The 15,558-nt window shown below is 37.4% G+C and overlaps 1 protein-coding gene across 3 annotated transcripts in view; it reads left to right on the forward strand.

The window, feature by feature from the left end:
• The window catches only part of arhgap27 (Rho GTPase activating protein 27), a 30,510-nt gene extending 15,577 nt beyond the window's left edge, over positions 1 to 14,933 (forward strand). For all 3 annotated transcript variants that reach the window (XM_011488362.4, XM_078937039.1, XM_011488364.4), the window contains 16 exons: positions 3,442 to 3,903; positions 5,406 to 5,645; positions 6,576 to 6,656; positions 7,320 to 7,442; positions 7,864 to 7,950; positions 10,020 to 10,087; positions 10,210 to 10,297; positions 10,604 to 10,705; positions 10,948 to 11,046; positions 12,100 to 12,193; positions 12,327 to 12,461; positions 12,832 to 12,930; positions 13,007 to 13,084; positions 13,200 to 13,331; positions 13,462 to 13,567; positions 13,935 to 14,933. In XM_011488362.4, the coding sequence (XP_011486664.1) occupies positions 3,442 to 3,903; positions 5,406 to 5,645; positions 6,576 to 6,656; positions 7,320 to 7,442; positions 7,864 to 7,950; positions 10,020 to 10,087; positions 10,210 to 10,297; positions 10,604 to 10,705; positions 10,948 to 11,046; positions 12,100 to 12,193; positions 12,327 to 12,461; positions 12,832 to 12,930; positions 13,007 to 13,084; positions 13,200 to 13,331; positions 13,462 to 13,567; positions 13,935 to 14,112 (2,172 nt within the window). In that variant the 3' untranslated portion in view covers positions 14,113 to 14,933. The remainder of the gene's footprint in view (positions 1 to 3,441; positions 3,904 to 5,405; positions 5,646 to 6,575; positions 6,657 to 7,319; positions 7,443 to 7,863; positions 7,951 to 10,019; positions 10,088 to 10,209; positions 10,298 to 10,603; positions 10,706 to 10,947; positions 11,047 to 12,099; positions 12,194 to 12,326; positions 12,462 to 12,831; positions 12,931 to 13,006; positions 13,085 to 13,199; positions 13,332 to 13,461; positions 13,568 to 13,934) is intronic.
• The last annotated feature ends 625 nt before the right edge of the window (positions 14,934 to 15,558 follow it).

Genomic DNA, 15,558 nt, shown 5'->3' on the forward strand with positions numbered 1-15,558 from the left:
CCATAAAGTTCTCCTTCATTGCTTTAAGGCTAAAACAGCCTCATAAGATTTGAACTTTTGAGACAATAAATATTTAATTTTATTAAATTATTTTATCCACATTAAATCTTGTATTTTTAAAATGAATTACAATCAACAGCTGAACAGCCAAATAAAATCTGGTAGAAAGTTCATTATTCAAAGGGCCTATATCATGCTAAATAATTTCTTTTCGTTTTTAAGCTAAATAAGGCAGTATGCACTTCCATCTTTGCAAAAGTGTCATGATGAAATGTCATGAAATGGGCGGCACCCACAAGCAGAGAAAGGTGGTGCCTCAGAGATTGAGGCATCTTACTTCTGAGTAGGAAAAGAGTTAATTAAAGTAACTTACATTTCATAAATCATTTGTTCTTTACTGTGCCAAAACATTGGGAAATATATGATCATATATGTGGAAATAGTTTACTCTGAAAGGTTTAAGAAAAACATGATATATAGGTCCTTTAACTCGTAAGGATTGTAATGCAAGACCTTTTACTGTTTTCATTTAGTTTGAAGAAAGAAAAACATTTATTATGAACATGCATTTTAAAAATTGAAGTAATCTAACACATTCTTAAATATATAAAATACAAAATTCTGGTTGTTCTTTTAAGTGCTTCAAAAATCTTTTAAAAGCGAAGCTTTTCCATACCATGGTGCAGTCACCCCCGTGCTTTGCAGTTTTGAGTTTCCACAAGATTGACTTTTTTCTCTCCATATAAAAAAAGTGTGTTTGCAACCACTAAACAGTTATATATTTACCCATGACTTTGCTGGTCATGCTCTAACTGTAAAAAGTTCAAATGATTCTCCCCATGTGCAGCTGTAAACAGTAGCTTTGTTTGAAACTAGTTGTTTTGGAGAAGAGACTTCCTCATCTCTGCACAGCTTTTTTTCAGCGTATGTCAGTGCTTGCTTTGTTTATTATTGATAACATTTTAACTTATTTTAGTTAACATTTTGTTCATTTTTTTGTCACTTTAAAAGAAGTGGTTTTGTATTTTTTGAAGATTGTAACTTGCTCGAAAAAGAAAATGTTTTAACATTTATGTCTTTAACTATATGAAAGTTTTATGGTTGATTCTGTTTTTGCATCTGCATGTCAACCTCTGCAACTTCCACTTTCGGCTTCTCCCATCAGGGGTCGCCACAGCGAACGAGTCGCATGGTAAATTTGGCAATGTTTTACGCCGGATGCCCTTCCTGACGCAACCTTCTCAAACCGGGCTTGGAACCGGCAGAGGTAGAGAAGGGAACAGGGAGCAGCCCGGAGTCGAACCCGGGTTTCACGGACGGAAGGCGCTGCAAACCAGCACGAGTCAACCTCTGCAACAAGTTTGCTTATTTTTGTCAGTGATGAGCAGATACAGCCTACACACAAGTAGATCTCGTTAAATATAGACCATGAGGCGTACACTGTCAGATAGGACGTGGTTAAAGTTGAGTCTGAAAAAGCCCACAGTTTTATTTGCTCCACCATGACAACGAACGCAAATACCAGTCTATGCAGGGACATAAACCCCAGCAGGATTAGGCGCCTTGGTGGAGAACAGGTGAGAAAACATCACTTGAGGGGAAAGTGTTTGTCTGTAGTTGTGACATTTCTGTACCTGCACTGGCTTTAGCATGTGTCTGGGGACAGAGGTATCCTTTCTTTGTGCTTACTCTTATTGGAATACTTTAAACAAATTAGTTGTGATGACCAAGTCTGTTTTGCATGTCGTGTTTCTGTCTTGCCTAACCCTAGTTTGACCCATGCAGTGTTCATCAGCTGAAAAAAACAGAAGATTTTGGAAGCTTTGAAACATCGGTTGGCTTCATTTTATTCTTGGAGTGTTGACAGTGTTGGAGACAATGAGGCCTGAGTTAATGCATTACTGTTCCAGTGACTTTTAAACCCTTTCTGTAGTCATCTGCAGCTGACCTGTGATCAGGTGTTCACATGTTGGTTCTATTTTTTAATCTTAATCCAGTTCTCAACAGCACACACTTTAGGTGTTTTAAGAGATGCATGCTTCACAGAGGAAATTAATTTTGCGCTTAATTTCTGGGTTAAAAGTGGTGGACTGGTGCTTTGAAAACCAAGAAAGTTGTTTGTCTGTTGCAGTACACCCAGTGGGTATGTGGTTGTTGTTTTTTTTTTTTAGCTATTTCCTGTACTGTTCTAGTGGTAATAGATATTTAAAGCTGACAGATAATACTTATACTTCTGTAGTGTCATTTTGAATTTCATTCTGACAAATAATACTTATGCTTCTGTAGTGTCATTTTGAATTTCACTCTATTTCATTAAACCATACATTGATCTAGAGTTCAATATGTATCCACTCTTCTGGGAAGGCTGTCCACAAGGTTGAGGAGCGTGCTTCTAGGAATTTTGGACCATTTTTCCAAAAACACATTGGTGAGTTCACACACTGATGTTGGTGGAGAAAGCCTGGCTCTCAATCTCCGCTCTAATTCCTACCAAAGGTGTTTTATGGGATTCAGGTCAGGACTCTGTGCAGGCCAGTAAAGTCCATCCACACCAGACTCTGTCATCCATGTCTTTACTGACCTTGCTTTTTGCACAGAAGCAGCCCACTCCAAACCGTGGTTGGGAGCATTGTCCAAAATGTTTTGGTATCCTGAAGCATTCAAAGTTTCTTTCACTAGTTTTAGGGGGCCAAGCCCAAGTTCTTAAAAACAGGCCCACATCCTAATTCATCCTCCACCAAATTTCACACTCAATGCAGTCTGAAATGTACCGTTCTCCTGGCAACCTCCAAACTCGTCCATCAGATTGCCAGATGGAAACATGTGATTCATCATTCCAGAGAATGTGTCTCTACTTCTCTAGAGTTGATTGGCGTTCTTTACACCACTGCATCCCATGCTTTGTATTGCACTTGGTGATTTGTGGCTTGGATGCAGTTGCCCGCCTATGGAAACCCATTCCATGAAGCTCTCTGTGTACTGTACTTGGGCTAAACTGAAGGTCACATGAAGTTTGGAGCTCTGTAGTTATGGACTGTGCAGAAAGTCTACGACCTCTTTGCACTATGCGCTTCACCATCTTCTGAACCCTCTTTGTCAGTTTATGTGGCCTACTACTTTGTGGCTAATTTGCTGTTGTTCCCAAGTCTTCCATTTTATTCTGATAGAGCTGACAGTTGACTGGAATATTTAGGAGTGAGGAAATTTCACCACTGGAGTTGTTGCAGAGGTGGTATCCTTTGACAGTTCCACGCTGGAATTCACTGAGGTCCTGAGAGCGGCCCATTTTTTCCACAAATGTTTGTAAAAACAGTCTGCATGCCTGAGTGCTTGATGTTGTACACCTGTGGCAGGCCAAGTGATTAGGAAACCTGTTTCTGATCATTTGGATGGTTGAGGGAATACTTTTAGTAATATAGTGTGTTTCTTGTCTCTCCGCAGATACAGAATGACAATCCTCAGACGGGAGTGTATGTGAACGTAGCACAACTTCGCAAAAGTATTACGGAGTCTCCGCCTTTGGTTTCCTCTCTCTGCTCTCTGTCCCACCTCAACGAATGGGAGGTGCATGTTGACCAAGAGAGTGGACAGGAGTACTACTATCACACTGCCACAGGGCGCACGACCTGGGACAGCCCCTTTTTAGACTCCCCTACAGACGCTCAACAGCTCTCCTCTGAGGAACTCCAGCCTCCATCGCTTCCACGTTCTCCTGGCAGTTCTTTGTCCTCGCCCCTGCCCTCTGGGTGGACTTCAGATTGGGAACAGTTGGTGGATGAAAGCAGTGGTCGGCCATACTTCTACAACCTGATGTCTGGGGAGACGTCCTGGGAGCCTCCAGAACAACAGAGCCCCTACCCCCCTCTGATGGATTCCCTGCACAGGTTTCCTGACGATGGACTGGTAAAGACAGCCCTGCTGCTCTACTTAGCTCTTTTCTGTTTCTAGTTTTAGCTGCACCCAGGGGAACACTGCAAATGCTGTCAGTTTTTAATGAAATTAAATCCCTTGCTCCAAGATAGCAAACTGACTTTCATTAGTAAAGATCAAAACTCCCCCCTATGCAGAACAATTCTGAGTGTAATGCTCAGTAAATTACCTTAAATAAAAAATACATAGAAAACTTCAGGAGTATTATGCAGCATCCAAGCCTTCTGGGAAAAATACGTTTGTACTGGAAACTACTTTTATGGAGAATTGATAAGATAGATCCCCAAATGACGCCATTGATTCACAAACAGTATTTTCTCACATCTCAAACATCCAATGACCCAGTTTTCTTCTTTATTGGCCCAATAAAGGAGAAAGGCTCTTAAGGTCATATTGAGATGCACATGTTAATAAAAGTCATCAAACGTCACATCTAGATTAGTGTGTAAAATGATTCAGCTTATGTTGTTTACGGATACGACGTGATACAAGAATATTCTCGAAAGGGTCCAATAAGGAAGTAAAAAGGTGTTAAAAAGGTTAGCTTCTCCACAAACTAAAAGCCTCCTGGAAGTGGTTTGAATTCAAAACCCAAAGCAGTTCAGTCTTTTATAAACTGACTCAACTGTTGCATCTTTTCTGGAAAGCAAACAGTCTTTAGCCACTGCCTGATTCTTCTTCTTGGAGATTAAAACATTTTTTTGGTTAAATCTCAATGAAATACACTTTTAAATCTGGTTCAAAAACTCACAATCTTCTGCACATTTTATTTTTGCTTACGTATATAATTTTTATATATTTAATGTGTAAAAATGTTCGTATAAAATATAGTAAAATATAGTAATATTGGGGGTGTGGATTATTAAGATGCTTCTTCAACCCACTCCTTTTTCTGGCACTTTTATCACTTTTTGTTTAGCGCGTTTATTTAACTATATTATTTTGTGTTTTAGAAAAAAAAAATTCAATCATTAAATTAATTAAAGTGCTGCCCAATATAGTTTGCAGTTTTTGTGCATGGCTTAAGAATTCAGCTTATTTTGATCAATTTTCACATGATCTCCGGCCTTTGCCTGTCAAACTGCATTAAATACACTGAGAAATAGAGTAATAATCAGAATCATTTGTTGTCATTACAATTGTAAATAGCTCAGGACAAACTGAAGGCATCAATTGTGCAAAAACAAGACGTCACAGTGTGCAGCTATGCAATTTATAAATAGAAAGGGGTAGAGGTAAATGTATAGAAATAAAGAAAAAAAGAAAAGGATAGAATAAAGAATAAAGAGCAGTAACAAGTAAAAACTCTAGTTTTCTACAAGGGGACAGAGTCTGTGTCATTGAGTGGGATGTGCAATATCAGTGCATGGGCGTTCAGTAATTACTGTTATTTGTTCTGGGGGGAAAAACTTGGGTTTTTCTGTTCAGGCCCCAATTCATTCTATTTACATGGATTCTTCTGTGTTTATCCTCAGCCTCCATTACCTGTGGAGGACTATCCCCCTGAGGATTACCCAACTGACGATAATCCAGACAGTTCAGAGGAACACCTTGCCACCGAAATCCCCAGCTTTTCCAACGAGTTCTCCTTCAGCCATGTGACCCGGCCCAACATCCCCCGGGCCAACCTGGACCGCAGCACTCCGCCTGGATGGAACCTCACAGTTGAGCCCAATGGGACTTGGGTGTTTACGACTGAAAACTCTTCAGACCAGGTACAGACAATCCAGAAAAATACAGCTTAATCAACTGTCATAAAGTTAAAGAAATAAATGTCAACATATTCTTGCATAAAAGATTTGTTCAAAAGCAGATGAAGTCTACTTTATAAATCTTTTGTTTTTGCTTTGTTTAAACAATGTTTTTTTAGAATCTATAATCCTGTGTATTATGTTTTTAATGGGTGTGGCCACTATGCGAATGATTTTATGAAAGGCTTTATTCTCAGGACAATGTAAAAATAACAAATTAAAAAAGTTTTTACTACCTGAGAATTTGAAATTGAAGAAGTATATTGTTTGCTTGGAAAATGACTTGAACATTGGGAATTTTTTGAAGACTAAATGTTTGAAAAAAACAAAAAACAGAAGAGAAGGTGACACATGAATCACAAATAACCAGAAAACTGGCTGGGTAGCACAAGAAGAAACAAACACACAAACATTTCCATCTGCCAGCTTATTAGACTAAATTCAAATAAATGCAAACAAAATTCCGTCCCCGGGATCAACTTCGGAGATTTTTCACAATGGCTCTTTGTGATCGCTGGTGTTTTTTTTCCCAAAGCGAAGGATGTAAATATTCGTAAATAGAAGTAGGTCAGTACACGGGTTTTAAAGAGCAAGGAAAATGGGTCACCAGACTGTGAAAGTCCATATCTGTACACCAAAAATGGACAATTTTCAATGTCAAATTTGACACATCTGAAATATTAAATAAAAACTGCACATTTCAGTTTTTGCTACTTTATGGTTTTTAACAAACTTCCCAAATGTCCCAAGATCTTTTTACTTTTACATCTACACAATTATTGTGTTGCAATCAGAATATGCACTAAATTTAAATTCTGTATTCTACAAATTTAGTAAAAGAAGTTTGAAACCAGGAACACTAGTAAATAATGTTTATTTATTTTCTGCTAACAGTGGATCAAATCTATGGATGAGCAAGGGCAGACCTACTACTACCTGAGAGATGGCTCCAGGTCCCAGTGGAACCTGCCAGAGGTAGATGTCTCACTTTCACTTTATAAAGATATCTTTATCCCAAAGGAAGTGTTTATTTGGCCTTTTAAATGTTTCATGCTATGTTCACACCAGGTTTGGAAAGTGTGTTAAAACGGCCACTTGCAATGAAAAGACTGTATATGGACGTAAATGCACTTTTCGGGCTTCTGCATTCAAAACTCTGGTTTCTAAGTTGCTACGCAAGTATTTAAGTCAGTTTTCAGGCTCTATGATCATGCATTGCGAGTTAAACCAGTTGAACTTTGACCAATCAGGGATTTGGATTTGGTAGTGGTTTAATTGGTGGCGTCCTTCATAATTCGTGGAAGTACCAACCGTTTGAAAATTGATCATGATGGAGAAATTAATAATGGTGGATTATGCACGGCCGGAATTATTGGAGACAAAGTTTTTCATATATCAGAATAGAGCTGTGTAAGAAAAAGCCTGGAGTGAGATATGCAAGACTTTGACATTTCGCACCAAGCCTCTTCCAACTTTAGGTACATGTTGGGTAGCAACAGTCCAGTGTGAACACCATATGCTAAAAGCACGTTCAAGAATTCTCGTTATGCGCATTCTTAAATGGGTATCACATGCATGGTGTGTACATAACATCAGATTAAGCTTACGCTGTGTTATCAATTGTTTTGGCTCTTCCAGGCCCCTGTAGCTCCCTACAAATCCAGGGAGGAGAATGGTGTTGTGGGAGAGAATGTGTCAGTTATCAGAAACTGGAGGCACACAATGGGACCTTCTCAGTTCAGCACTGGCCAGGACGATGGGGTACATGCACACTCACTCACTCAGATGTGTGTGCACAGCACATGCATTAGGGCTGTAAAACACACAAAGTTTTACAGCAAAGTGTGTTTTACAGGGTGTGGTAGTTTAAATTGAAAGTCTTAGTCATGCTAGTCAGTAAGCGAAGGTTAGACTGTTTGTCAACGAACAGAACTGAAGGCTTAACTCTTATTTAGCTATGCAAATCAAGTACGTGGATCTGTGCCCGACACAGACAGCCCAAGGGCAGAGATGAGGAGGGAGAGGCAACACGCACACAAACATCTGGGTGTCCCTGGATACAAATAAGGGCTTGTCCTTTCCTTTGCTAAACAATTTAAAGTTAGTAGGTAGAAATGTCGGGTGCAACCTTTACAAACAAAAATAACCAATTAAAACAGTTCTCATTTGGTTTGTTTTTCAGAGATTTGTCCCAGCTCACAAGAGGAATATGTCAGACAACAGTAGCAATGGTACCAGTACGGAAAACTCTTCAGAGACACAACATGATGTAAGGAGAAACGTGTTCTCACAAGGCTAACTCTGTGATTGTGGATCCTTTAAATTTAATTCACACCTGTTTCAAACTCAGTTTCAATTCAAAGTCAGCAATCTCAGTGGTTTTCCGTTTCCCCCTTTTGAAGGCTGTTTATTTTAGATTGTGGAGAAATCGCTATTATCTGACCTCGAGGTGGCTGCGCTATAATGTGGGTTTGTAAGTTTAAGTGTTGATCTTTGCTTCATCATAGTCTATCTGTGATGGGTAGAAGGTGTCAGAAAGACGCTCACTTCATCCCTCATATGCAAATGCACCTTCTTTGCTATTTTGAAATCCATCATTTCCAGTGAGGAAATGTTAGTTTCACCATGCTCATTAGTAGTGTTTTAAAGATGACCAAGCATGGCTGAGCTTGCTAAACTGGCCCCTGGGCAGCTGGCTCAACGGCAGACAGAGAGCTGCTGTAGGACGGGCAGGCAGCCTGCTCGGACCTCCTGAACCTTATTATTTTTTTCTTATTTTCATACAGACAATATTTAAAAAATCCTCTAATTACCTCAAGTTTATCTCACTGTCACTGTCAATCACAGATCAAGACCACAGGCTGAGAGTGGAGTCAGCCTCCAACTGTCCTATTGTGTTACCCTTCAATCTATCATAGTAGTAGGTTTAAGGGCTGTCATCTGGACTTGGTTTTTAAAGATAGAAGACGCTTCACCTCTTATCCAAAGGCTTTGTCAATTCTGAAATTGCTGGTAAAAACTGGTATATGCAGTCATGGGGGAGGAGTCAGACTGGATGGTGTTGTCAACTTATTCTACATGGTTTCGGGTTGTTAATAGTCCTTTGTCCTCAGCTGGGGGTTGGGGAGCCAGTGACTCCCTCCCCAACCTGGTCATCTCCTGGTCAACCTGGTTAGGTTTGTTTGGGTTACAGAACACTGCCATAGATGGATGGAAGAATAAACCTGAGACCACAATTCTTATTAAGAGAAGGTTTATCCTTCTTGACAAAGACGGCTTCTTTCGCTCCTCGCTCAAACCATCCTTTCTCTCTGGCTAGAATTCGGACTTCACTATCCTCGAACAAGTGGTTTGTGACCTTCAGGTGGAGGTCCACTGCAGACTCAGGTCCACTTGAGTTGGCTCTGTGATGTTGTTAAAGCCGCTTGTGTAGAGGTTGTTTGGTTTCTCCTATAAACTGTTCATCGCAGTTCTCTTTGCAGTGGATAGAGAACACAACATTGCTCTGTTTGTAGCTAGGAATTTTGTCCTTTTGATTTCAGAATTGACCAAACCTTTTAGATAAGAGGTAAAACATCTTCTATCTTTAAAAAACAAGTCCAGATGACAGCCTCTAAACCTACTACTATCATGGAATTAACTTGGATGAATGAGAGTCTTCATAGACAAATTCCTTTAATCTATACAAATAGTGTGGCAGTTTGCTTGAAGTTTACTTTTTATATACTATCTATATTTTGTTGACATAAAATGTTACAATTTAGTCTGAAAAAGTATTCAATTAGTTTACTTACTACACTACATGTACATGCTCCATAGCATGCTTATTAAAATAAACTTCAAGTGTTGCGGGCTGTCGGGGCTGCACCAAGACCGGGACCAGCTTCTGCTTTTGCTTCTCTCCATTTCAAACCAGTTCATCGTTCTGTTGAATAGAGACTAATTTAAATGACTGAGTATAGTTAATATATTATGTGTAAAATAGGATCTATTGTTGTTTTTATAATATGTTTGGGGGAAAAAACAATGTTAATTATTTTTAATGATTACCATAAATTATTGGAAGTAGTCAGAAAAATACTACCTTTATCATTGAAGCATGTCCACACATAAATTTACCAATATATGAAACAAAGCTTTTTATCTATTTTGATCTATCAAAAATAAATGTGCTCAGATGATGTAATCTGATTCAATGGATGCATTATTTGCTTTCATACAATATGTGTGCATCATTTCACTGGAGAAGCTTTTGGCTTTGTCTTCCGTGCCATAAAGCATCACTCCCTCTGAGATTACAAAGACTTTAAGAGTTGTTTTTCTCTGTTGAAACTTTAGATACAGAACTTGGAGAAAGCTGGAATTCTCAACAAAACAAAAGTTTCAGAGAACGGAAAGAAAGTACGGTAAGACAGAATTTCTAAGTGTTTTGTTTTCATCCTTTTACAATGTTATAATGATAGTGTCAGTTTTTGGAATCTATGTGCAGATGTGGTCTCAGTTGCTGATTTTGTTTATTCCTGTTAAGGAAAAACTGGACTCCAACGTGGACAGTTCTCCGTGAAGGAGTGTTGACGTTTCACAAAGACCCCAAGTCTACAGCAGCAGGGAATATTGTAAGACTTCTGCTTCCTATTCAAGGTGGAGGGACTCATTAAAAGTGGAGATATTTCAAGATGATGAAGTCTTTTTTTTTTTGTTACTTTTAGTTCAATTTGTTCATGTTACGCTTGAATTAATAAAAAATTAAGCATTGAACTTCAGCACATCTTCTGTTCTGTGAGTGGAAACAGGAAGACAAACCCTAAGGGAACATACTGGCAGGGACAGTTACAGGTTTTGTTTTAAGAATCTTGCCTCTTGGAATGTGGACAAGTCAGTTTCATGAACAGCTAAAGTTTTTTCTCTTTGTCGTACTGCAGAACAAGACCAATCAGATTGTTCCTGAGTTTGCAGTAGAGCTGAAAGGAGCAACTATTGGTTGGGCCTCAAAGGACAAATCCAGTAAAAAGAATGTGTTAGAGGTGCGTTTCTTTGTTGACATGGAAAACATTGTAAAGTGCAACCTTTAGTGAAAACTTTAATCTCAAGCAAGCTGTAAGTTTTTTTTAGCATTAGTCATTCCATAAATATGTTCTTTAATCATTAAACAATAGATTGGTTTTCTGTAAAGAGTTAAAGGATTTTTAAACAAACATAATGAAATTTCTTCATTCCATACAGAAGTTAATTGCCTAATTTAATTAATATGTTCTTCTAATATTAGTTAAAAGGAAAGAACGGCGTGGAGTTTCTCATCCAGTATGATACAGACAGTATCATCCACGACTGGCACAAAATCATACTGGACGCCATACGAAAACTAGTAAGTTCCTGCAAAACCCACCAAAGATATTCTTTATGGGAATTTAAATCTGTTAAATTAATGTATTTGCTTATAACTGTTGTTTAAATAATATAAAATGTAAATATTGTCTTTTAGAAGACAATTATAAACAGTGGAAAATAATTGTTGTTGTTATTGATTTTTTTTAAAGAAAATTTTTAGGAAAATGTTTGCTTTTTAAAAAATCTGAAATTAATAAATCTAAGGTTGTCACCAATGGTTAAGATTTGCACACATGTAATCCGTGTAATCAGCAGTGGGGTGGGCAAAGATATATGGAAATCATGTAAAGACATCAGCCAACAAGACCTGGAATCACCCTAATTTTATTCAAGCTTTATATTTTTTGTTTTTTATTAAAAGATTTAAACTTTATAAACTTGGCTGCACAGTGGCGCAGTGGCTAGCGCTCTTGGCTCACAGCAAGAAGGCCCCCTGGTTCAAAGCCCTAGCTGGGGGACCTTTCTGTGTAGAGTTTGCATATTCTTCCCTGCATGCGTTGGTTTTCTCCGGGGCTTCCTTCCTTCGTCCAAAAACATGCTTCATAAGTTTATTGCTTACTCTGAATTGTCCCTAGGTGTGAATGTGAGTGTGAATGGGTGTGTGATTGTGAGGCCTTGCTAAAGACTGGGGACCTATCCAGGGTGTCCTCAGCCTTCGCCCACAAGTTAGATAGGCTCTGGCAGCCCAGTGACCCCCAAAGGAAACAAACGGTTTAGAAGATGAATGGATGAATATTTAAAAACTTTAAATGTATTTGATTGTACACTTTGGTCATACCTGCGGTATTCCCAACTGCATTATTACATAATAATAATAAAAAGCACACTTAAGTGGGTTCTAAATTACCATAGCAACATGCCAGCATATTATTCAGGAAGGACACTATTCAAATTCAAATATAGCTTTAATGCTATTAAGTTTATAGTATGCTATCTCTTCTTTTTTTTTCACTGGGCCTTTTAAATAAAGACAATATTTCTTGTGCTAAACCCCACTGTGAATGCTCTGATCTGTCAATGTGTTACTCAGGATTATCAGGACAATCATCCTGAAGAGGAGGATGGAGACATTTACGAAAAGATTGCAGATGACAAACCCAGCAGTACCATAGACAGACGAAAACGTAAGTTGAGCAAGTATATATTTTTTCTTTCCTTTTAAAAGAAAATTGTGTCTTTATTGATCTGTACCCTGACAGCAATGGTATCATATATGAACTACAAGTCCTGCAATACATCTGTCGTGGCTCTCTGCAGACCCTAAGCAACCTGTCACACATACACCCAGCTCTTCAGGGGAGACGGACCCCAAAAAGGTTCGAACCAAGTTGATGAAATTGCTTATGAAGCGTCCTACGTTGGAGGCAGTGAAGGAAAAAGGCTATTTCAGAGGTAAGATCAAACAAAGATACATTAAAATAGTCGTTTTTTTTTCCTGGAAGAGAGATTTTAACTTCCAACCTATCAGACACCTAAGTGCAAATGATGAAATATGCTAGTGGTTTAATTCGATTTGAGTTGAGTTCTTTTAGACATTTTTTGTTGTCCTAAAAAGAATTACCAATTTAATTAAAATCTAAAAAGTATAGTACAAATAAGTCAAACTAGTAGTCAAACAGATAAAAAATATTTCCACTCACTAGTATTTATAGCAGGAAGTACAGAAGTTGTTTTGTTATCACTTACAGTTGCTATTTTTTAGTCTTGTATTAGGTCTCTATAGTTTTTAGTGTTCCTAAATGTAAAATTTTATCTGCTGCAGAAAATGTCTTTGGCTGTCCTCTTGATGCACTCTGTGCACTTGAAAAGACAACAGTTCCCAGTTTTGTGGAAAAATGCATAAAAGCAGTGGAAAAGAGGGGTAATGTATTTTGAGTTTCACATATAAAGGGCTTTAAAGAGTCAAGATATCTTATATCTTTATGTTCTGGTTACAGGTTTAGACATTGATGGATTGTACAGGGTTAGTGGAAACCTTGCTGTCATTCAAAAACTTCGCTGTAAGGCTGATCATGGTAAAGTTGTTTTTGTTTTTTCAGTCTGAAAGTGAGAATAATACTTTAGCTCTGGTTGTGCAGCAGTGACCCCTGTTGTTTTTGAATGTTTTTCTGTTCTTTTATGCTGAAACAGAGGAGCTTAACCTGGAAGATGGTCAATGGGAAGATGTTCACGTCATCACCGGAGCACTGAAGTTATTCTTCCGAGAGCTTCCCGAACCACTTTTCCCTTTCAGCCACTTTGATGCATTCATCTCTGCCATCAGTGAGAATTTTACTTAAATTGTTTAATCTTTTAAAAACTATAAAGTCAACTTTTTTTTATTGTATTGCATATAAAGAATATATGTCATTAACTGACTTTCCAAATCAGTGACTTAAATCTGTTTTTCCAGGGATTTCTGATTATAATGCAAAACTGTCGCGCATTTATGAACTGGTCAAATCACTTCCTCAAGCTAATCATGACACCATGGCACTGCTTTTTGAGCATTTGCACAGGTTTGCTTTGTTTTTTTTTAACTATTTGCATGCTTCCAACATGTATTTTGATTTTTTTAGTACTGTGTTAGAATAAAAAATTATTTAAAACAAAATATGTGCAAAACAATCATCTATAAATGAATTTAAACTATACAAGGACATTAATTACTTTTATGTATTTTAAAGTCATGAAAATGTGACTTCTTTTTAGCCTTTTTTATCGCTTTGCTTGTTGTTTAAAATAATGGTTTGTAGTAGCTGTGTTTTAGGAAATGCTATGCTGTCTAATGTTACATAAACCTTGTATAATGCATGTATAAACTAGAAGTTGAAGTTCCTTATGTGAAGAAATTTAAGCTACCTTTTTATTGTACACCTGTTACAGGCTCATTCAGTATGGTGAGGACAATCGCATGACTGTTCAGAACGTGGCTATTGTGTTTGGCCCAACTCTGCTTCGCCCTGAGAAAGAGTCATCCAACATCGCCATGCACATGATCTTCCAGAACCAGATTGTGGAGTTCGTCTTGAATGAATTTGAGTGCATCTTCCGCTCCAGCTGAAGCAGGCACTAGCAGACCCAAGGAACTCGAGATACAAAACCTTCTTCCATTTCTTGCTGAAAATTTCTTAAACTTCTTAACAGTTTGAAAAAACAGTACACTTTTATTTTTTTTTAAAAGGCAGTATTGGGGGGATTCATTCTTGAGTCACAGAGTATCAGCTGTGGATGGTGTTTTGAATCTAAATCGAGCTGAGCATTTTTTTTTGTAAAAGAAATTGACTAAATATTAAACTAAAATATTAAACATTTAGGGTTGTAAATCTCACAAGTCACTTTCTAAGTTCAATTCTTTTACTTTCTTTTTGGATTTATTTTCAGGTCTTTTATTAATCACATTGTATATAAATCTGAGATGAATAGAGGAATTACTTCTTATTCAAGGTTTAAAAATTGCTTTTGTAATTTTTAAGTGTTTAAAGACTCACACATGTTTAGTGTTTAAGGTAGCAATATGTCACCCATCAGAAAGAATGCATTCTCGTACTGTGCTTTCTTTTAAGTCTTTCTTTTATCCTGAAATGTTCTTGTAATATAGAAATGTATAAAATATAATAAATATATTGTATTGCTGATGGAAAGTAGGTGAACAGAAAACTTTTTTACCCAGCTTTCCTGAAGAGATTGTACAATAACATCACAGAAATTTAAAATAAAAGTTTTTTTTACTTTAAAATCAACTCAATCTGACAATTAATCTGAGAGGAGTGTATTAAGAGAAAAATACTTCTTGTAAACAGTAAAGGAGGGTATATTTATGCTGTGAGTTGGTTGAATAAATGCTATATAGTTCTTCCAAAATAATAAAGTATCATGAAAAGACGTTTGCTCTTGATTGTTTGAAAAGAACAGTGTGAAAAGTGTGTAAATATATACAGGTAATACTGCACAAATGTTGCACATACAAAAAAAATTTTAAATGTTTATTTAAAAAAAAAAAAATTTTTTTTAAACTTCAATGGTGGATAGGGCTATAAACCTAAAAAATAATCCATATATTGATCTATAAATCTGCCAAATAGATGCAGGGGACAAATCTCAATTTGTGCAAAGAACAGTGTGAAATGCTGTAATGCAGTTCTGCAGTAAGTTATTTTGGATATTGGAATTGTCGTTTTCAAGCAATTAAAATAAAAAAAACAAGAGTACAAGCAAAAGCGATACATAATAATAATAAATTGTATTTATATGGCTCCTTTCTGGACACTCAAGGTCGCCTCACATTACAAAAAATATGTAAAAGCATAAAAATACAATAAAACTCCACAAAACACAAAATAAGTTAACAGTTAAAACAGCAGTTTAAATGTGATGTGCTGAATGCACGACGAAAAAGGTGAGTTCTGAGATGTTTGGAAAACTGAGAGAGTGATTCCATATTTTGTAGATCAGAGGGGAGGGAGTTCCAGAGTTGCGGGGCAGTGCTGCTGAATGCCCCCCATGGTAA

Source organism: Oryzias latipes, chromosome 19, assembly GCF_053564925.1.
Source record: "Oryzias latipes strain Hd-rR chromosome 19, Olatipes_Hd-rR_3.1".
Taxonomy (NCBI): domain Eukaryota; kingdom Metazoa; phylum Chordata; class Actinopteri; order Beloniformes; family Adrianichthyidae; genus Oryzias; species Oryzias latipes.